This window comes from Hippocampus comes, unplaced genomic scaffold (assembly GCF_001891065.2).
Source record: "Hippocampus comes isolate QL1 unplaced genomic scaffold, H_comes_QL1_v1.1 scaffold2, whole genome shotgun sequence".
In the NCBI taxonomy this organism is placed as follows: domain Eukaryota; kingdom Metazoa; phylum Chordata; class Actinopteri; order Syngnathiformes; family Syngnathidae; genus Hippocampus; species Hippocampus comes.
This window is the reverse complement of record NW_017805139.1, coordinates 637,467-657,537: the sequence shown is the minus strand read 5'-3', so window position 1 is coordinate 657,537 and position 20,071 is coordinate 637,467. Positions and strand designations below refer to the sequence as shown.

The window sequence follows — 20,071 nt, the reverse complement described above, 5'->3', positions numbered from 1 at the left end:
TGTTCGGGGCCGTTATGGCTGTTGCTGATGGCATGCGTGTGCGCGTCCGTGCATATGCGTGCACATGCGATAATGGTCGATCACAAAGGTTGGTTGGCTTGAAAGATAGATCTTTGGTTGGACACCTTGGATTACGGCTTCTGTTAACTAAATGTATTTTTGCTGGCTATATTTTTTTATCGGATTCAAATAACTGATTGTTGCTAGGCTATAAATATCTGGTGCCACTTGCCAGTCTCTTGAAGTTCCTGGAGGTTGTTGCAAATGTACACAGAATCGATAATTTATAACAAACAACCAATGAAATCTCAATATGTTTATACACATTACCTAACAGAATGAAGAAAAATGAATGTTCAGTCGTGTGTTGCTTTAAAAAGTATTCAGAGTGGCTACCACTACCGCGGGCTATAGTTTTCCCTCCACTGCCTCTGTGCGGGACTTTGGAGGCGGGGGTTCCTCGTAACTGGTTGATCGGCCATCGAAAGTGATCAGCTGATTTTTGCGAAAAAGTATGTGACTGGCATATGTTGATCAATGGCTTTCATTCCAGATCACAAAAAATAATCACCTGCAGCTGGTATGTTGCAGCCTGCAACCAACTAGAGACCAGCCTGTGTGCAGTGTCACATCCCATCCCCCTTTCCTTAATATTGCACGTTACAGACCGAACCAGTAAAGAATATTTGTGCTTTTTTTTTCACAGTCACTTTGAAATTATGTTCTGTTATTGTGTAATTAAGGAATAGGAATTTGGGTCGAATCTTTTTTCTTTTAAACCCTGATTCATCAATTAATTGAAAAAATAATTGACAGATTAATTGTTTATGAAAATAATTGTTGGTGAGTACCTCTAAATCAGTCAAATGTCCATCTGACTCGTGATTGGAATTGGTATGGGCCGATTTCACTCATGGGTGATCGCTATCTTTCCAAGTGATCCTCCCTAGTCCCGATTTGATCGGGGAAGAGAGCTCCTCTCTTTGCACCAAACTGAAGCATATTACCGCGACGTACATCTGAAGTTTCAATGGTTAATATGTTGTGCACACATTCCGCGTGTAAGGAAGGCGAGAGGAGTCAAGTGGTGCATTCAAGTGCGCTCAGTTTGGTCGAGAACCGATTTTCGGTCGTAATCTGAGGCATAAAAAATTCGAAATTTTTGGTCGAAAACCGATTTGGTCGAAAACAGAGATGTTCGAAAACTGAGGTTTGACTGTTCCACATTGGGTATGTAATCCGGCTCTCAAGGGCCGTGGCTAGTCATTTGGGGCCCAAGGAAAACACGACCTAGGCCCCCCCCCCCCCTTCTGAACTTTCGTTCAATTTTGACAATAGGTGAGTTATGTAATTTTGGCCACTTTGTCCGAGAATCACCTGACAGTTTAAGTCAGTCAACTAATAGTCACCACAAAAGATTTCTATTGTTAATCTTTCTCACTAACTAAACAATGTGAATTCGAGAAAATTTGATCATTTCAACCATGTTCTTTGAGATGTCGTTGTTTTAATTTGAATCCTTCCGAAATGTGTATAAGTATAAAGAATATTTGTCTTATTCCTAGTTAGTTGGTCTAATCTCATAAACACAAAACCATTCACCTCCTGTGTTATGATGTTGCATGCTGAAATGCCAACTGCTCAAGTTAAGCTGCACAAAGACTGTTAAAGCCTTTTTGTATGTATTGCCTTATGTTTCTGACACAAGAAATGCTAAGATTAAGTTTAAATTTATATTTGTTTGAAATTCCGCCATTGAAAATATTTCTAGATAAAATAATATGCTCTTAAATCAATGAATCTACTCCCTGAAACCTTGTGGAACTACCACTGGTGTTTACATTTACAACTCAATTCATTGAGCACAATTCCATCACAGAGATGATTTTTTTTTCTTAATCCCACTCCTGAAATGTAATCATATATTCCTATTCGCCACACAGTGAACTCCAATTGTCTCGGGTTGTTGGATTATAGAATGGAAATGTCACTCAAGTGGATGGTTTATACAGCTGTTGAATGATATATTCCATTGTAAATGACTTGGTGTTTTTAAAAAAAATGAATTAAACTTTGTTTCCCTTGGCCTGCAGAACTGGCCAACTTGTCTACCGTTTACCCTACTATACTGCTTGGCATTTGAACTAATTTATTGATCCCATCTGGAACATTTGAGTCATCATTCATTTTTATGATGAAAGTCACAGGCTGCTCTGGTCATTAACAAGCATCAAAGGTAAGCCTGCAAGATTTTGCAAAAAACTCATTTTTGGCCTAATAGATGGTCATTGATTTTGCGAATGAAAAACAAACGGTAGTGACATAACAAAGGCAAGTCGAGTGAGTGCCTTATTTCTACCCACAGCATACTGTATTCCCGTAAAGTAATGGCAGGATACAAATCATCTAAGTTGATTTATTTTGATTTCTATTACGTAGCAGAGCAATCGTACTAGTAATTGCTGTTGATGAGTTGTTTTGGGATTTGATTTTTATTTTTCTTTAAGATGCCAGGAGTATCATTTTCTTGAATTACAGCGGGGGGGGGGGGTACTTGTAAAGTTTACACATCTTGGCTTTCAAGTGCATTCCTCCAGCGGTGCAAGTGATGTGCAAGAAACTTATTCCACACACACCTCCCACCCTTTCTGGAAAAGTCATTAGATGTGTCTTTTCCTTACAAAAAAAGGGGATGCTGAGGGAAAGGAACCAATAATTAGGTGGGAGAGAAAAGCAAAGGCCAGCTTGACTGTGTCCCACAGGTGATATCATTGGGTTGGAGAGTGCTGGGACTAATGAAGGACAGCCAAAAGTGACATATGAAACCAGCAGACATACTGTACACGAGCAGGCCAGCCTGGACAGGCTCGCGTGAATGACTACAATTCCTCATGACAATGAAGTATTTTCCACCACATCAGAAAATTTACTTCATGACCAGACAAAAATCTCTCTCTGGCAAATGCCGCTTTATTAAAAGTTGCTTGAAATGACACTTATATCAAGAAATGGCTCTGCTTGAATGTAAACTCATGTTTGAAGAGAAATTCAAACTTTGTAGTGTTTCTCTTCTGGCAGAAACAGAATTTTTTTTCATGTGTAAGCATCTCTTCTTGTCTTTGATTAACATATGTTCACATTGTCCACACAAACACAAACGAGCCAAAAACCCTTCAGTGATCTTGACGATAACTTGTTTGGGTACCGCATTTTCCACACTATAAGGCGCACCTAAAAGCATTCAATTTTCTCAAAAGCTGACAGTGCGCCTTATAATCCGATGCGCTTTCTATTTGGATATGTATTCCGATTTCTTGGACGTAGTATTTTAATTGTTCCGTAAAGTGCTTTGTTTCAGCTGCAGCAGTTGTGAAAGCTCTATATAAGTAAAGCTGTATTGTATTGTATTCCCTTTAGCGTGATGCCATCTAGTGGATGCATAATGGAACCACTATTGTGGCTTCTATTCTAAGCGCCTTTTAATGCGGTGCACCCTATAAGTAAAAACAGTTTTAAAAGAAACCATTCCTTGAAGGTGTGCCTTATACTCCGAAGCGCCTTATAGTGCGGAAAATACGGTATATTGCTGTGTTTGACATACGCTCGGACTTTCAGAAATGCATTATATCAGGTGTCGGAGCAGCCCCAATATTTGAGTTTCTTGTGTTGTCATTAAAGGACATCGGCCTGCTGCTAAATGTTATTAGTCTGTAACTCTGATAGTAGTGGCCTTCTGGAGTTTCCGAAGACTGCAGACGCACAGTGACCCCCCAACCCCCATCCCAACCTTTCGTGTCCCCAAACCAACCTTCTCTGAGTGCAAGGATGGAGGAGACAGATGGAGGAGAGGGGGGGAATAGTGGTGGGGCTCACGGGGCCCAGACACTTTGAGCTGCCCAGAGCTTTAGAGACACCCTGCCAGCCCCTTTGTCCAGCAGCACCCTTCTTTCTTTAGCCATCCCCGACTTGATTCATTACCTGCCCCTTCATGATTAGATGCACTTAGGGATGTACAATTACACCCAAAATTTAAGAGCATGAGCTCATAAATTTACTTAGATTCAAATGCTACATCCATTGCTTTGAGACAACAAGCACCAAATTCTGTCACTTTCTAGGGTGCGCAGGTTTGGATTAGAAATGCTGGAATTTTGAACAAGGTCCATGTCAAGAGATTTTGAGGGGTGGGTGTGCATGTGTGTGAGAGAAAGAGTAGTGAACCTGTACACATGTTTGGGTCTCTCGGAGGAAATAGGCTTTTGTCACTGTTTGTTTTGCTCTCCATCTAAAGTCTGTCAGGTTCAATCTGCTCTGTCTGAGCCGGCTCGCTATGGCTTTGAGACGTCACACTGGGTTGCACACACAAACCTTCACTGACTAACTGTCCTTCGCACATTTTACTGATGATTCCTCAATTTGCTGAGAGGATCTAAAACTATCCTCATAACATGAATTCCTGTTATGTTATTTTTGTTTAGCCGTTTTATCCGTTTATTTGTTTGAAAGTTCTGATCGCACTCTTAAACTCGTCACAAAAAAGGCACGCACTGATTGACCGAATATCAGTCGTCAATTTGAGGTTCAGATCACCAATCAGAGCCTTGTTGACACACTATTTGCCTGTCATGAAAATCTATACCAATCTGTACTTTTCATTTGCTCTACTCGAGTTCATTTGACCAAACTTATGATTTCACTGGGGTACGATCGGCCCCACAGCGCAGAGGTGCTGGGTTCGATTCCGGCTCCGGCACCTTCGACACAGACACAAGGAGTTCTATGTTTGCTCACCCACCAGCCTCTTGCCACTAAACACCCCTTCAGATTGTGGTTGTTGAGAAAGTGCTACCACTTCTTCCTCTCAGTGGCAAGCTGAAGCGTGAAACCAATGCCGTTTTTACGGCCGTTTGTCAACAACATTGTAAATGTCCTCACGGAAATGAGTCATCGGAATGAAGGGCACATAGTTCGTGTCTGGACCTGTCTGCCCTTTTGGATTTCATGTTGGCAGTGTTTGGCTCAAGCAGCCGTATAGCAAGAAGAAACTGTCATGACCTGTAGCATGGGCTGCCGCTAGCATATTCCCCACTCCCACTCTGCAACAATGTATTTATGAGTCTTACTTTTACTACTGTTACTTGCTCACTCCCTTATCTTGATACGGTGCATTCCTGCTTTGACGCAAAAACATAAAATACGTATACGTATTAATGTGGTTGAGCAATAAAGCGGAGCAATCTATTCTACCCCTTTTTGAAAACCAGAGCATTTGTCTTGGTTTTAAGGTTAGAGTTGGCTGATTGACCATGAACTGTACATTCATCAGTCATATTGTAATTTATGTTCATTACGTTGTCAGTAACCCTCAGAAAAGTGGTTTGGATCATGGAGGGATGGATAGATGTTTCTTTGTGACCTATTGGTATGATTATTTTGATGACTTCTCATCATACGATAAATTAAGTTACTCTGTCTTGATGTTAATCTTTTTTCTCCGAGTATGTTAAAAGGATCCTCAGGAATTTGTCTTCGGTTGTTGGAGCTCATCTAGTACTACAGCAAACAGGGCACTAAACCAAATATACATTTAGGACATGAACACATAAGAGTCAGTGAGCAATGTAAGGGGAACAGTCGCGCGGTAACTCTGACACAATGGGAGTCGCCAGGCAATGTAAAGTGTCCAGTAATGCAGTAATTGTGAGACAGTGACAATTGTGCACATAGTGATGGGAGCCTTTAAGCAATTTGAAGTGTAGTAATGAGGTAGAAGGGGCTTCTCAAAGAAAATACAGCAAACTAAGGCAGCCACTAATGCCACTGCACTTTGTGTGAGCCCACGCTTGTGTCGAGTCCCAGCTGACACCCACGCAGCAGCAGGGCTATAAGACACATACCAAAAAGATCACATCATTTCACACATCTACACTCAGGCGAGCTGGTTTTATTTTTCACGTCCAAAAAGACTCAGGGAAACACCCTACAGCACAATCTGAACAATATCCCTCCTCGAATGTCATTTTTACAGTAGTAGAGAGCTGTTTTCAGAGCCACAAGTTGAATTGTTATTGTTGGGCGGATGAATGGTTTTAAATAAATGTTTTTCTTCCACTTACTTTTCCTCTTTGCTAATGTATTCTCCGTGTTTTCCCTCTGGTCAGCACGAGCTTTGGACATTTTATCAAGAGACATTTTAGCTGCTTGCATCATTTCAGAACTTTCACATAGACAACTTTTTTTTGTTTTAAGTCAAAAGGTTAGTACGTATGTTCTAACGTGTTTATCACACAGTGGCTCTGTTCATACTGCAGGTCACTAAAAAAAAATTGTTCCAATATATGTCTGAATTTTTTTCCATGTGAACAATATAATTATAATTTTGTCAAATTTGACTCAAGCCTCTTTTTTATGCGCTGTAAATCAGATATTCATCTGATACAACAGCTGTCTGGACACTCAGGTTTCAGTCCTGTGACCGACTTAATGTAAATGTCATCAAAAGGAGACAAATGTGCGATGCATGACACTTCATGGACACATTGCATTCACATTAGAAGTCACATTTGTTTTGTAATGTCAAGTAATAAATACAATTACCTGCTTTAACAAAAAAAAAAAATATATACAAATTGGCCATCATAACCTGCAGTGTGAACGTAGCCCTAATGTGGCCAAAATGGTAAACTTTCACATCCTTAGGCTAACATTCAAATTGTAGCAAAGGTATACAGCATATGTGTTGCAGTGCGGCGATGATGTTGCACTCTTAAGATCGCCAATGACCATTGCCATACCACTTTATATATCCTTTAAGTGGAAACACAAGCCCCATCCAGGTTTATTGTCTGTCCCTTGGAGAACCAACCATGACCTGGAGCACATGGTGGAAATATATGACATGACTCTGTAATTGTAAACTTCCACCAACAAGAATATTTTTTAAGATATTCTGCATATACAATTTAGCAGGCCACAGCCATTTCCGTATAAATAATAGAGCAAATGGTAATTTTCACCAAGCGTGTGTGTTTTGTAACCCAAGCAGCTCAGTTATTTGTTTGGATAGGAGGTCACATGTATGCATGTTGGAGCATGTGAGTCCAGCCCTTTCCTAAACATATTGTAAGAACACTTGACCACATGGAACATGGGGCTTCTCTTTCAAGAGCCAGATTTACTTGTGTATTACTTTTTGTTGTCACACTGCGGTTTCTGGACTGGCACCAAACATTTGATCTTAATTACGGTTCATAATCCTGTTAAAGGCAATGATGGGAAATCCTGCCACGTGCGGTTTCATCATTGATGACATTTGATATCAGAAATGTACTTTGGGAATTAGGTTTTCTTCACTTCCTTCACTACTTTGCATCCTTAAACTGTATTTTGTGGTTGTGAGCAAACGGGTCTACTTCTGCTGTCAAGAGGAGGTGCGGGAACCGAAGAACTGATTTATCTTAAATAACATTTACAAAGCAAAACCCAGCCGCTGGGGGGCAGTGCCCTCCCCTGGGGGTGCACTGTTCCCCAGTGCCGGTCCCAGGCCCGGAGAAATGGGGAGGGTTGCGTCAGGAATGGCATCCGGCGTAAAACTTTTGCCAAGACGACCATGCGAGTTGGTAGGACGGTTTACAGGGGCGGATGGAAATTACTGACTCGCTGTGGCGACCCCTGAATAGGGATGTGCCAAAAGGAGAAGAAGAAGAAGAACATTTACAAAGCAAAGTTTGAGCGGTCAGAGTCCTGGGGCATCCTGCTTTGGCAGGAGCTCATTCTTGCCTGCTACAATGCTAACATAAGTTCCACCTTTCGTACAAGTCACCCACCGATTCACAATTTGACGACCATATTAACAATGAAAACGTCTGAAGTTGTGACGTTGTCTTTTGTGGTCGATGTCTTCATAAGCTTAATTTGTCCTCTTTTTTTTTTTTCTATTTCACACGATTATAACAACGACTTTGTTACAGAGCAAGCAATTCTATTTTACCTCATTGGATGAATAAAGTATCTATCTATCTATCTATCTATCTATCTATCTATCTATCTATCTATCTATCTATCTATCTATCTATCTATCTATCTATCTATCTAAAAATAAAGTTTGATTGATTGATGTGACTTGACTTGAACAACTTGCCTCATGCAAATAAGCAATTGTTTCATCCATCCAGCCAGCCAGCCTCTGAAAACTCACGTAATGCCATTTCAAATGAGTTTGATGTACCGCCAAAAGCAGATCGCTCGTGATACCATCCACGAGCCAGAGGAAGGATTTCACAGTGTTTGTTGACGGAATCAATTAGTGATTAATGTGAGGCAGCTTTTCTGTTACTTTCTTCACATATTTCATGTGGAAACGTGGTACACCTCTATACTGCACGGGACCCATCCAATGAAGAATATGTAATTTTTTATTAGCTGTCCGCAACCCACTTTTCGCTTACGACCCACCAGCTGAGAACCTCCGAGAAACATCATAAAGTGCTTTCTAACTAGTACATGAGCTAATGAGTTTAAAAAAAAGTTGGTTTTAGTAGTGTGTTCCTGTCGGCTCGTAGACAGGTATACATATACAGTAAATATTCTCTAGTGCGGACTCGTGTTTGCGCTGTCCAATTTGTCCTGATAACAGAAATTCCTCATTTGGGAAATGAGCATGGTACATGTCCTTTATGAACCTGCAAGTATGTTGACAAAAATGCACGTGTAACAACACAATCAATAAAATACAAAAATACACTGTCCAAAAACTGTTTATATAACAAAAACTGCAATACAGGTGTATCCAAAAAAAATCACAACAGTAAAATACGTACAGTATTTTAATGTTTATTTTTTTTCTGTCTTGGGAAAAAAATGTGTCTATTTTGGATTGTTTGGTTGGATGCATTCTTTGGTTTATGACAATGTTTGCCTGCGTGTCATACAGTTTTGTTGCTAGTTGCAAGTAACTGTCCCGTTGATCACCGATGTCTGGTAATTCTTGTGCATACTGACGGATTTTTGTTGCCATTCGCATTGCTTCCTCGCTGGATGGTGGCTTGTCATCAGGAGTTGAATCGATGCCTTATTTTTTAAAGTTTCGTAGATTTGCGTCTTAGTGAATAAAGTTAAAATCTTTCGCAATTGCAGTCAAACGCACGCCAATAAAAAGTCACTTACACGTCTTCGTTTCGAATCTGATGAATGTAAACGGCGAAGCGAACACGTCTGTTCGGTCGTGTCGAGTGGGTGCTGCTTTTAAGCTAGTGCCGCGTTCTACAGGACGTTAAGTGAATAAAGTTAAAATCATTCACAATTACAGTAAAACGCACGCCAATAAAAACTCACTTACACGTCGTCGTTTCGAATCTGATGATCGAAAAACGCGAAGTGAAAATGTGTCTCGGTGTCGTCGTTCCGTAGCATCGGGTGGGCGTTGCGTGTATTTAAGCTCCCGCGGCATGACGTCTCAATCCGGGTTACGGGTAGTGGAATTTCCGCTTACGTAAGTTCCGGTAACATGTAATATCGTAGTCAAAATGTTAATGCACAGGCTTTTGTTCCGGGTAAAGGATATTCCTTTTCATAGAATTCCGGGGATGGGAATATTTACTGTACCGTGTTCTAATCTCCAAGCTCCATCTCTGCTTTAAAACTTTTTTTTGGTCCTTTTTTAGTTTAAAGCCTTAGGCATCTTCTTATGAGTAAATGAAAGCTTTCACTTTTGAAAACCTGAAGTCAACTGCCTTTGCAGTTGGTGCACAATAGTTGACCCAGATGTCAATCTGCTGACGTCTTAACTATTCTATTTGTCGACCTATGAAGCATCTGACTTTGTATTTGTATGAAAGCGAATAAGCAACAGATTGATGTACTAATCAAATCTTGCACAAGACGATGTGTGTGTTCAATGTTCACTGGTTCTAGTACTCGTACTCACAGGTTATCAGCAAGTACACGTGTTACGCAACATAAGAAGAGTCCCATTTCACCTGTTTTATTATTACTGCTGCCGCATCACTCGGCACTCTTTAGAATAACCGTTCTCTCTTCGCACTCTTCTGCAGGTCTCTGGATGGCCGTCTGCAGGTATCTCACAGAAAAGGTCTGCCCCATGTTATCTACTGTCGTCTGTGGCGTTGGCCCGACCTGCAGTCCCACCATGAACTGCGGGCAGTGGAGTTGTGCGAATACGCCTTTCACACAAAGAAGGACGAGGTGTGTGTCAACCCCTACCACTACCAGAGAGTAGAGACTCCAGGTAAGGTTTTCATCCGTGCGTCAGACACGTTTTGTTTTTGTTTGTGTTACTTTCTCATGTGCCTGTCTGCATGTGTGTCCATCATACAGTACTCCCTCCTGTGCTGGTGCCCAGACACACGGAGATCCCGAGTGAATTTCCACCTCTGGATGACTACAGCCATTCAATCCCTGAAAACACCAACTTCCCTGCTGGCATCGAGCCGCAGAGCAACTACATACCAGGTACCACCCCCTCCTACCTGCACTCCGATGGGATAGGTTTTTTTTTTTTTTTTTTTTTTTTTTAAAAAAAAAAAAAAAAAAAAAAAAAAAAAAAAAAAAGTGAGGTGGTCCAGATTTTGCCACAAGGAAATGAGCACCCCCCCCCTTCCCTCCCTCCTCCTTCCCACCTTCCGGTCCTGTCCTTCCCCTGCTGCCTCCTGCTGCTGTCGGTCTTTTCCTGGCTAAACCGCCATGAGGAAGGGATAAATAATTAAATTCCATTAGGAAAGTAATCTGTCAATGTGAGTGAGTGAGTGCCAGTGCCCCTACATGACCAAAATGGGAGGGAAGTGGGTCGGCGGTACTTCGATGTTTGGATGTGTGCCGCGTGTGTGCATGTTTGACCAAAACAAACACTCGATAAGCCCAAAAGGAATCACTGAGCAAAATCTTATCTGTCTTTTGCTGCTTTAACTTTAAGAAAATGTGGCAGCGGAGGGCAAAGGGCGAGCGAGAGGACGTCACGAAACGAAGAGTGAGCCGGACAGAAGGAGGGCAGTGCATAAACAAAAACAAGAAAAAGAAACAGTGCGCACAAGGAAAGCCGACGTCACACCCCGGACACACTCCTCTCCCTCTCTGCAGTGACCTTTGACCTTATCTCCTTCATCCATCCATCTCTACCGAAATTCCATCCAGGCCTTGCGGCCATTCCACCCATCTAATCAGGTTAAATCCCCGATCGGACGTGCCTCATCACGGAAGCAGATGCAGCGCTTGACACGAGCTGCCAGCATACACTGAGATGCAAACTTTTACAGGCATGGGTGTGTTGTGTTGTTTTTTTTTTTTTTTTTTAAACTGTGTATTGTTAATACTGAAATAACAATTACAAGGGATACACTGAAAATTCGGTCACCGAAAAATTTCGGCCGAAAATTGCCCAAAAGTGCATTTTCCAGTTTTGGTCCCGAGGACATTTGTCACGGAAACAATAGAGCCGAAGCAGGATGTTGAGAGTTCAAGCAAAAACCTGGAAAGTAAGCACTCTGTAGACCGCAGAGTGAGAAACTCCGGTCTTCGTCACGGCCGATTGTTGGCTGATGACATCACGGCACTGCGTTGGAGCTCAGGGCAAAATGATTTTGACATTTTTTGAAAGACCAGGTCCAGGCTAAAAAACACTCAATCAACATTTCCCAAATCTGGAGGTGACAAAAAGCATTAAAAATTGTTAGGTGAGTAAGGCCCATTTTTCCAATCCAGTTGTTCTGCCAAATTTGATATGAAATGATCGCCGGACATCACCATGGAAATGGCAAATTTTTCATCCAGGATGACTAGGCTGTCAGCGGAATTGCAGATCGCCACACTACATCCTGACGCAGACATGTTAAATGTTAAATCCACCTACAGTGTGATGCCTGACGACCAATTTTTTTTTTTCAAATTTGGCAGTCTCAGCTGGTTCTCAGTCTACAACACACTGCTTTTTGAAATCAATTTTAAATATTGGAACACCCCCATCGTGATGCTGACCAACCTTGCAGTCGTTAGAGGAGCCTGAGATCTGTATGCAAGAAAAGCGTTTCCTAGATGCTCAAATATGACCAACAAAAATAACTTGAAAAAGGGCATCCATCTCCTACTAAAATTATCTTGCAAAACTGATATCAGGATAATACCGGTATATACATTTTAACCCTTTCAGGGACAGCGGTGACTACAGTGGACAGCTTATCATATTATCAGGTTACAGGATTTTTTTTTTTTAGCCTATGGCATGGCACCATTAAAAGTGCAGTCATTGTCTGCCACTGTACTGATGAAATGGCATCTGTTGAATGTTCAGAAACGCCACCTCCAGGCTACCTCAGTGAGGATGGAGAGACCAGCGATCACCAGATGACTCATAGCATGGACACAGGCTCACCAAACCTATCGCCCAATCCTGTTTCCCCCACTCACAATAACTTGGGTAAGGGTGTGAGTGTTTCTTTGTTTGTTTTCTTTTCAGTCTGTCCGCCTTCACTCGCCGACAGATGTTGTGATTGAATGTCTCCCCAGTGGGAAAGCTGTGTTTGATTTGACTCCTTTTTGTAAGAGGAAACCAGGTGATGAAAGAACCTTTTGTTTTCCTTGCACCGTGTGAGCTGTGAAAGAGCCAAGATACCATTCCGGCCACACAGACATCAGCGACAATATCCCGTGTTTATCCGATCAGGACGGAAAACACCAGGGGTCTTGGCAGCAAACCTCTGATGACATTGTGTCGGGCCCAAAGCAGCTTGTTTCCATACATGAAAGCAGAGGGCAAAATGTTGCAAATGACCAGAACCATAGGAATTTTTTGAAAAGTGTCATGTAATTTGACCATTTCTGACTCCATTGTCCCAACAGTGAGGCTTGAGTTTCCACTCTTTGTCTGGTAAAAGCTTCAGGGACACACCAGATGATATTGAAATGAGTGATGCAAGCTCAGTATGTTTTCCACACTTAGCTGTTGGCCCTCCATGTTCATATGGTCCTCATCATTACTGAGCTTTGTTGTGGCTGCTCAGTCGCTGTCTGGACTTATTTTGCAACTTTGTAACCTCAAGCCTGTTCTACAAGTGGATACTTTTAGCCATCTCAGATGAAAATACAGTCAAGGGAACAATCAGCCAGCATCTCACAGTCAAACAGGAGCAAAGATGAAAGATGCACTAACGATTGTGCAACTAAAGTCGAGCTGCAATGGAGATCAAGCAGTGTCAGATCCATTCATCCATTTTCTGAACCACTTATCCTCACAAAAGTCACTGGCGTGCCGATCCTCGAGGCCCGCCAAAGCTTTAAGACTCCCGTGAACCAGGGTGAGAGTCATTATCCATAAATGGGGAAAACGTGGAACAGTGGTGAACGTTCCAAGGAGTGGTCAACCTATAAAAATTAGCCCAAGGACACAGCGATAACTCATCCAGGAGGTCACTTGCTGGCTGCTTTCCTCCTTCGGGGCATGGATGACTTGCTGTGATTGACAGAATCATGAATTCTGCTCTTTCCAAGAAAATGCTGAAACACAAGGTTCGGCCATCAGTTCGTGACCTGAAGTTGAAGCCCACTTTGGTTCTGCAGCAGGACAACAGTCCAAATCAAATAAAAATATGCCCAAAAAGTAAGAATTTGACAAGAGGGCAAATAAATTTAAATCTTATTGTTCTGATGTAGTCTTTTCAATGATTTTCTCAAGGGGAATGCAATTCATGCTTTAAAAAGTACATGTAAACCATGCACTCCATCTATAATCCTTCAGTCTTGTACAAATGGATCGTGCCTATTTTCTTTTTTAAGTTGGAAATGTCCCTGTGTGGGGTGCAAGGCACTGATGCGTTGATGGTGGAATTTTATTTCTTTTTTTTCTGCCATGGTCATAAGATCAATAAAAGCAAATTCATGTCTGTTTTATCAGACAGTGTGAACAGTCAATGATTTCATCTCCCTATTTCATGCCGTTCAGTGTGGCTTGTACTGATTCTCAAGTCTCTCTCCGTCAGATCTCCAGCCCGTGACATATTGCGAGCCGGCTTTCTGGTGCTCCATTTCCTACTATGAGCTAAACCAGCGGGTAGGAGAGACCTTCCACGCCTCGCAGCCCTCGCTGACGGTAGATGGTTTTACAGACCCTTCCAACTCCGAGCGTTTCTGCCTGGGCCTCTTGTCCAACGTCAACCGCAATGCTGCAGTGGAGCTAACACGCAGACACATCGGTAGGCATCCCCCCCACTGGATCACACTGTTTTTGCCACAACCCTGTTAATAGACCGTTCACATTTGACACTCTCTCACTACGTTGGCTGCGCATATCTGCTTGGCGCTATTTGCCTGAGGACTTAGCCGCTCCTTTTTGTCTTTCAAGGTCGCGGAGTGCGACTCTATTACATAGGGGGAGAGGTATTCGCAGAGTGTCTCAGCGACAGCGCCATCTTCGTGCAGAGCCCCAACTGTAACCAGCGCTATGGTTGGCATCCCGCAACTGTCTGCAAGATCCCTCCAGGTGAGACCAGGACATGGAATTGAGATAGGCATGAGGCCTTTTTAACAAAGAACCAAGGAGGAAAAATGGGTTGAAAGTGACACTAGGCCTGTCACGATAATTACCACATGATATCACTTTTATTAAAATGGACACAATCTCTTTTTTTCCTTACTTGATAAATGGTAATTCACATGCGCGTTAGTTTACACGTCATCAACATTCACTCATGCTGCCTTGTTGCTACTCCCGTCAGTCACCCTGCGATTTGACATGCACACATACACACCAAGGGTGGAACGGCTTTTGAAAACCATGTAAACGGTTCAGTTCGGCAGTGTCAGTTAGACACGCGTGACTCTTTTTCTCATGTATTCATTGAAAATGTTCAATATTCTTGAGAATCGAAAGATCATTGCCCTGAAAAAGGACGTACAGAACATGAATTATTTTTGCTCTAATATCATTATTTTAGCATTGGCATTAAAAGAACCACTAAAAAATAAAGAAACAAAACATTTACATGACAGTTTAGGGGAAAATATATTGTCCAGAAAAATGTGCTATTGTGACAGGCCTAAGTGGTAGCGTACTGCAGTCGCAAGTACTGTGTCGGCATCTGAGCTAAGGCCCCTTTGTGTGCTCTTGCTTCCTCCCACATTCCAAAAACATGCATGTCAAGTTAGTTGACGACTCTCTCAACTGTTCATTATATGTCTCTTGGTGGATTTCTAACCCACCATGACTAAACAAAACAAAAAAGTAGCTTGCATTTTATACCGTGCATGTTGTGGTGAATTATCAGATCATTTCTCCAATAATGCATAGTTTAGCATTATTTTTGAGCATCAAATACATTGTGAAACTTACCATTCACGCGCCTGACTGCGCGCGGCCCCGAGGCAAGAATCGGTTGTGTCGTTTCCAACTCATGTCGTTTCTGTTAGGATGCAATCTGAAGATCTTCAACAACCAGGAGTTTGCTGCACTGCTGGCACAGTCGGTCAACCAGGGTTTTGAGGCCGTCTACCAACTCACCAGGATGTGCACCATTCGCATGAGCTTTGTTAAGGGCTGGGGGGCCGAGTACAGGTAAGTTGCAGCGCATTTGGTGGGCAAGGATGCGTTGGCAATTCAATATCATCTGAATGCACTCCAATAGGTTGTTAATTAAAAAGGAAAAGAAATGTGATGTGAGCCTCAATTTAGTCAATGCGGAGAAGAGTCAAGAGCCAACTAAACTGTATGTCAAGTTTAATACAGTGATACCTCCGCTGACGAACGCTTTAGCTCACGAACTTTTCGCCTCAAGAACATTAAATTTGCGAGCATATTGTCTCTGCTGACGAACTAGTTTTCGGCGGACGAACCAAACCACGCGGTCGAACAGCGCCATGGTGGCGGCCACGAGAAGCTGACGCACGCTCACGGCGTCCCAGTTCGTCACCCCCTTTCTTTGAGTGCGGACGTGGTTTGTGTTTGATCGACATTTTGGACCATATTGAGTGTACTTTTGCTATTATGGGACCGAAAAAGACCCCACCACAGGCTAGTGTTTGCCCCCGGACCCCCCTAAAGGGGCTGTGTTCCCCTTGGGGCTAAGCCCCCCTTGTTCTTCAAACCTAGTGACGGAGTTACCTACAGTCCTTATGGAAGGTGACTCTCCTTCCAAACAGTAACTCCCTCCCTCCCTCCTCCTCCCACTCCATTCCATCAAGCCATCAACTACCATCACAAAGGTAAATAAAACGACTTTATTATACAGTACAGTTTATTTCTTTAATTGCAATACAACAGCACATTTATTATACATAAAATAAGGTATATTTTTGTGTAGTTTTAAGGCTTATTTCGTCGAAAATTATGCTTTATGGGGAACGGGAACGGATTATTCTCATTTTAATGGTTTCTTATGGGAAATAAATGTTCGGAAGACGAACTTTTCGCCTCACACACACCTTCTGGGAACCAATTATGTTCGTGAACTGAGGTATCACTGTATGTGGTTTACGGGGTTCTTTTATTCGTTTTGTATGAGATTTGAATATGGATTTGGATCAAGTGGACAATCCAGTCTGCTCAAAACCCAGAGATCAGCTGCGTTCAGAATCTTTCACTGATTCCCTACTCCTTGATCATTTTATGTGGATTTTTATAAAGTAGATTTTTTATGAAGTGGACTATTATGGTTCACAAATAAAGTCTCTGTCAAGTCGGTGGCTCCATGGATCTCTTACTTGACTTGAGCGACAACGAATCAGAGTGAGCCCTGGCCCAGAGGCCATCTTCCCCCCCGCTCTCAAGACGTCCTCTGGCTTCCCTCAACCGAGGCCGACCTCAGCTGGCACGCCAGGCTATTTACAAACACACATGGACTGTGTCAAACAGAGATGTCAGACTTTCCCTCTTCTGCCCCCTCCCAGTTTTCCGCACAGTCTGACTCACTGATAGTAAGAATGATTAGCGTCCACGGGGGAGAAGCCATTGCGCCGGGAGTGGCGGCGTTCCAGCTCTGTCATGTGGAGACACTTAAAACAGGATACTAAGCCAGCCAATACCTCCCACTTCTCCACCCCAACCCACACCTCGCTATTGCTTTCTCCAGCAGAATGATTGAAATCTTCTGGCCCCCGGGTCGACTCTCGAAATTTATTGAGAATACAGAATCGCGATGAGCACATTTACGAGTAGTTAATGTATTGTTTTGTTATTCTGGTGTCATCTCCTCTGCCAGAGTCATAAACATCTTCTGACGTTCTTCATTCATCCAAATGTTGCCGGATGTGTTTGCAGGCGACAGACGGTGACCAGCACCCCCTGCTGGATCGAACTGCACCTGAACGGCCCGTTGCAGTGGCTGGACAAGGTGCTCACGCAGATGGGCTCACCCAGCATCCGCTGCTCCAGCGTCTCCTAGGTAACCTCTCCGGCATCTATGCGAGTGACTGAAAACGACAAGATGATCCTTCAGTGACCCGCAAGCCCGTTCTTCTTCCCCGCCAGCTATCAATAGCACTTTTTAAAGACAGGACATGTTTGATTTTTGTGTGGCAAAAAAGGGGACAAGTGCATTAAAACGAGACCATGTTCGTATGAACTCTGCTTGTCGATTGTTCTTGTCACATCTCAATGAGGGGGTGTTTTTCTTATTCAATTAAGAGATTCATGTATTGCTCTTGAAATTGTTTTTATGTTGTACATACAGTGTCACATTGTGTTGTTGGATCTTGTTTAACCTCCGATCATTTGATGAACCGACTTTTTTTTTTATTTTTATTTTTTTTTAATCAAACAGTTCCCTGGTGTCTTAAAAGCATGGCTGGCATGCTTTCATCCAAATACCCAAAGGAAATTTGGAACTGATAATCTGCACCACACATTGACATTTATCAAACTCTTCCCTGAGATATGCGGCTGGCCAGAGAGTGGCCGCGGCCGACACATAGCTCCGCCCCTGCTGTTCATTCAGCCTTTGCTACTGACACTCCTAGCTTACGTCACGAAATCTAATTTTTTTTCTTATTGTTCGCGCATGTATTGTCGCGTAGCTGACGTGTAACAAGCACCCTCAATAAGGAGACCGAAGACATCTCACATGCTCAACATTTGCATTTGTTTGGAAATCAATCTGAGGAGACAGTGTGGTTGTTTACCTACTTGATATTCACATTTAAACTCTCAGGACTGTAAAAAAATAAAAAATAAAAAAAGTCAACAACAACAACAACAGCCTAATTGCATACAGAAAAGAGGAGGAAAGACCAATGTGACACATAATAACTTCTATTTTTCTAGTTCTGAAACTTTTTCTCCATGCAGCTTTTGATAAAGGGAAAAGTTTAGATGGAGGCATGTAAATAATAATAGCTCCGCTCAATCTTTATTTTTACTATCTCGTTCATATTATTGTTTTTGACCATTTACCTTTATAATGTTGATGATTTTTGTCAAAAGGTGATCAAAGAGGGATGAAAGAGTATTCAGTCTTAGCTTTGGGCCTGGCAGGGGGCACGTTTATTTCTAAACTAAAGACTCCACTACCCGAACATGGACAAGATACAGAATCTTCTTACATTGTAGTTCTTTCCCTAAATCCGGCTTTGACCTTAATGCCTGCCCAGTGGTGCTAATATTTAACATTGTTGGGATGTAAAGCAAGTGTGGTGACACTAACAAATGAGTGACGACTGACAAACCCTTCAAATGTTCAATTTGTTTCAGAAAAGTAGCATCTACCAGTCTGAGACCATGACTCCTTTTTGTGGTGTTTCTGAGCGCCTCATTGCAAGTCCTTAAAGGGCTCTTATCAGGCCCGTCGTCTGAGAAGTATTCTTCTACACTCTTTAATAACTGTGTCTGTGCTTTTTCAAATTGCTCACTTTATTAGTTCGTCTCTATTAGTTATGATTTTGCATCGTTTTGGATGTCTGGTATACACTTATGTTTTTTTCGTTTCTCCTGTCTATAAAATGATGTGTTGCCTTGTACGTTTCATTTGTGATTCTTGACATGTCCACTGATCTAAAATACGACATGAGTCTTGTATAACCATGCGCAGAATACACACATACCTGTATCAACCGGACCTAATTTGAAAGACTACTCTCCTTTAGATCAAAGTCCTGTTTCAAAAAGTATATCCAGATTGATCATCCTGTAAAATTTTTGAGTGCACACAATTGTCATTTTAAAACTGTTGAATATTTACGTCAGTGTCCTTGTGGTGTATTTGGTACCTGGATGGTTGGTTACCCGACTTAATCAACCTTGTACAACCGCTTCTTCTTGTGTCATGTCACAACTATATGCAATGCAAAACACATTATAACAGCACGCATCTGTCCCACAAACATCCTCTTGAGCATTTCACAACCAAACACTTGTCAACAGCAAATTTTAATTGGAAATGGATTGATGTGTCCCAAAATGTACTTCTGACGTGAATTTCCCAAAATGTTTTTACTTTTTTTTTTTTTCTCGCTCAGCAGGTTTTTGAGATTTATTTTCCTTCTTTCTTTATTTATTTTAATTTGGACCAAGAAAAGCTTGCATAATTCTGATTTTAGCATGTGTTTTTAATTTATAGCTGTGATGTTTCCAGTGGGGGAAAAAAATCCACCTGATGCTGAACCTCACAAATATAACTCATAAAGTATGTTATATAATAATATTAAATATTATATCATGATGAAAACCTGATGTGTTAGGGAAAAAAAACACAGCTTTGGAATCAGCACCAAAAAAAATTGTTTAAAAGTTTAATTACATCTCAAAAAATGTGTACAAATTTGTTCACCCGCGTAATCAGCTGATAGTGTTTCAGCCAGCAGGAAAGGCCTTGCTGGCTTTATAATGAAATAAAATGTGTTTCCCAAGTCATTAATCTCAATAAGAATGACAAGAAGAGTTAGTAATAACTTCAAAATAAGAACTTGGTATCTTCAAATAAAACACTTGCTTGTTCATTGTATTTTCCCTCTGTTTTTGTGGCCTGTGACACCATGTTGCCCCTCACAGGTCAGTCTTTGTACTGCAAATAACATCTGCTTTGGGAGAGGAGACTACAGATGATGGCACGGGTGTCAAACTCAAGGCCTGGGGGCCAGG

General features: G+C 42.0%; 1 protein-coding gene across 1 annotated transcript in view; it reads left to right on the top strand.

Annotated features, from left to right (window-relative positions):
* Positions 1 to 18,951, top strand: part of smad3a (SMAD family member 3a) — a 30,875-nt gene extending 11,924 nt beyond the window's left edge. The window contains exons 2-8 of the mRNA XM_019867509.1: positions 10,053 to 10,246; positions 10,336 to 10,470; positions 12,302 to 12,427; positions 13,986 to 14,198; positions 14,348 to 14,485; positions 15,412 to 15,556; positions 17,258 to 18,951. Coding sequence (XP_019723068.1) covers positions 10,053 to 10,246; positions 10,336 to 10,470; positions 12,302 to 12,427; positions 13,986 to 14,198; positions 14,348 to 14,485; positions 15,412 to 15,556; positions 17,258 to 17,381 — 1,075 coding nt within the window. The 3' untranslated portion in view covers positions 17,382 to 18,951. The remainder of the gene's footprint in view (positions 1 to 10,052; positions 10,247 to 10,335; positions 10,471 to 12,301; positions 12,428 to 13,985; positions 14,199 to 14,347; positions 14,486 to 15,411; positions 15,557 to 17,257) is intronic.
* Positions 18,952 to 20,071: the final 1,120 nt, after the last annotated feature.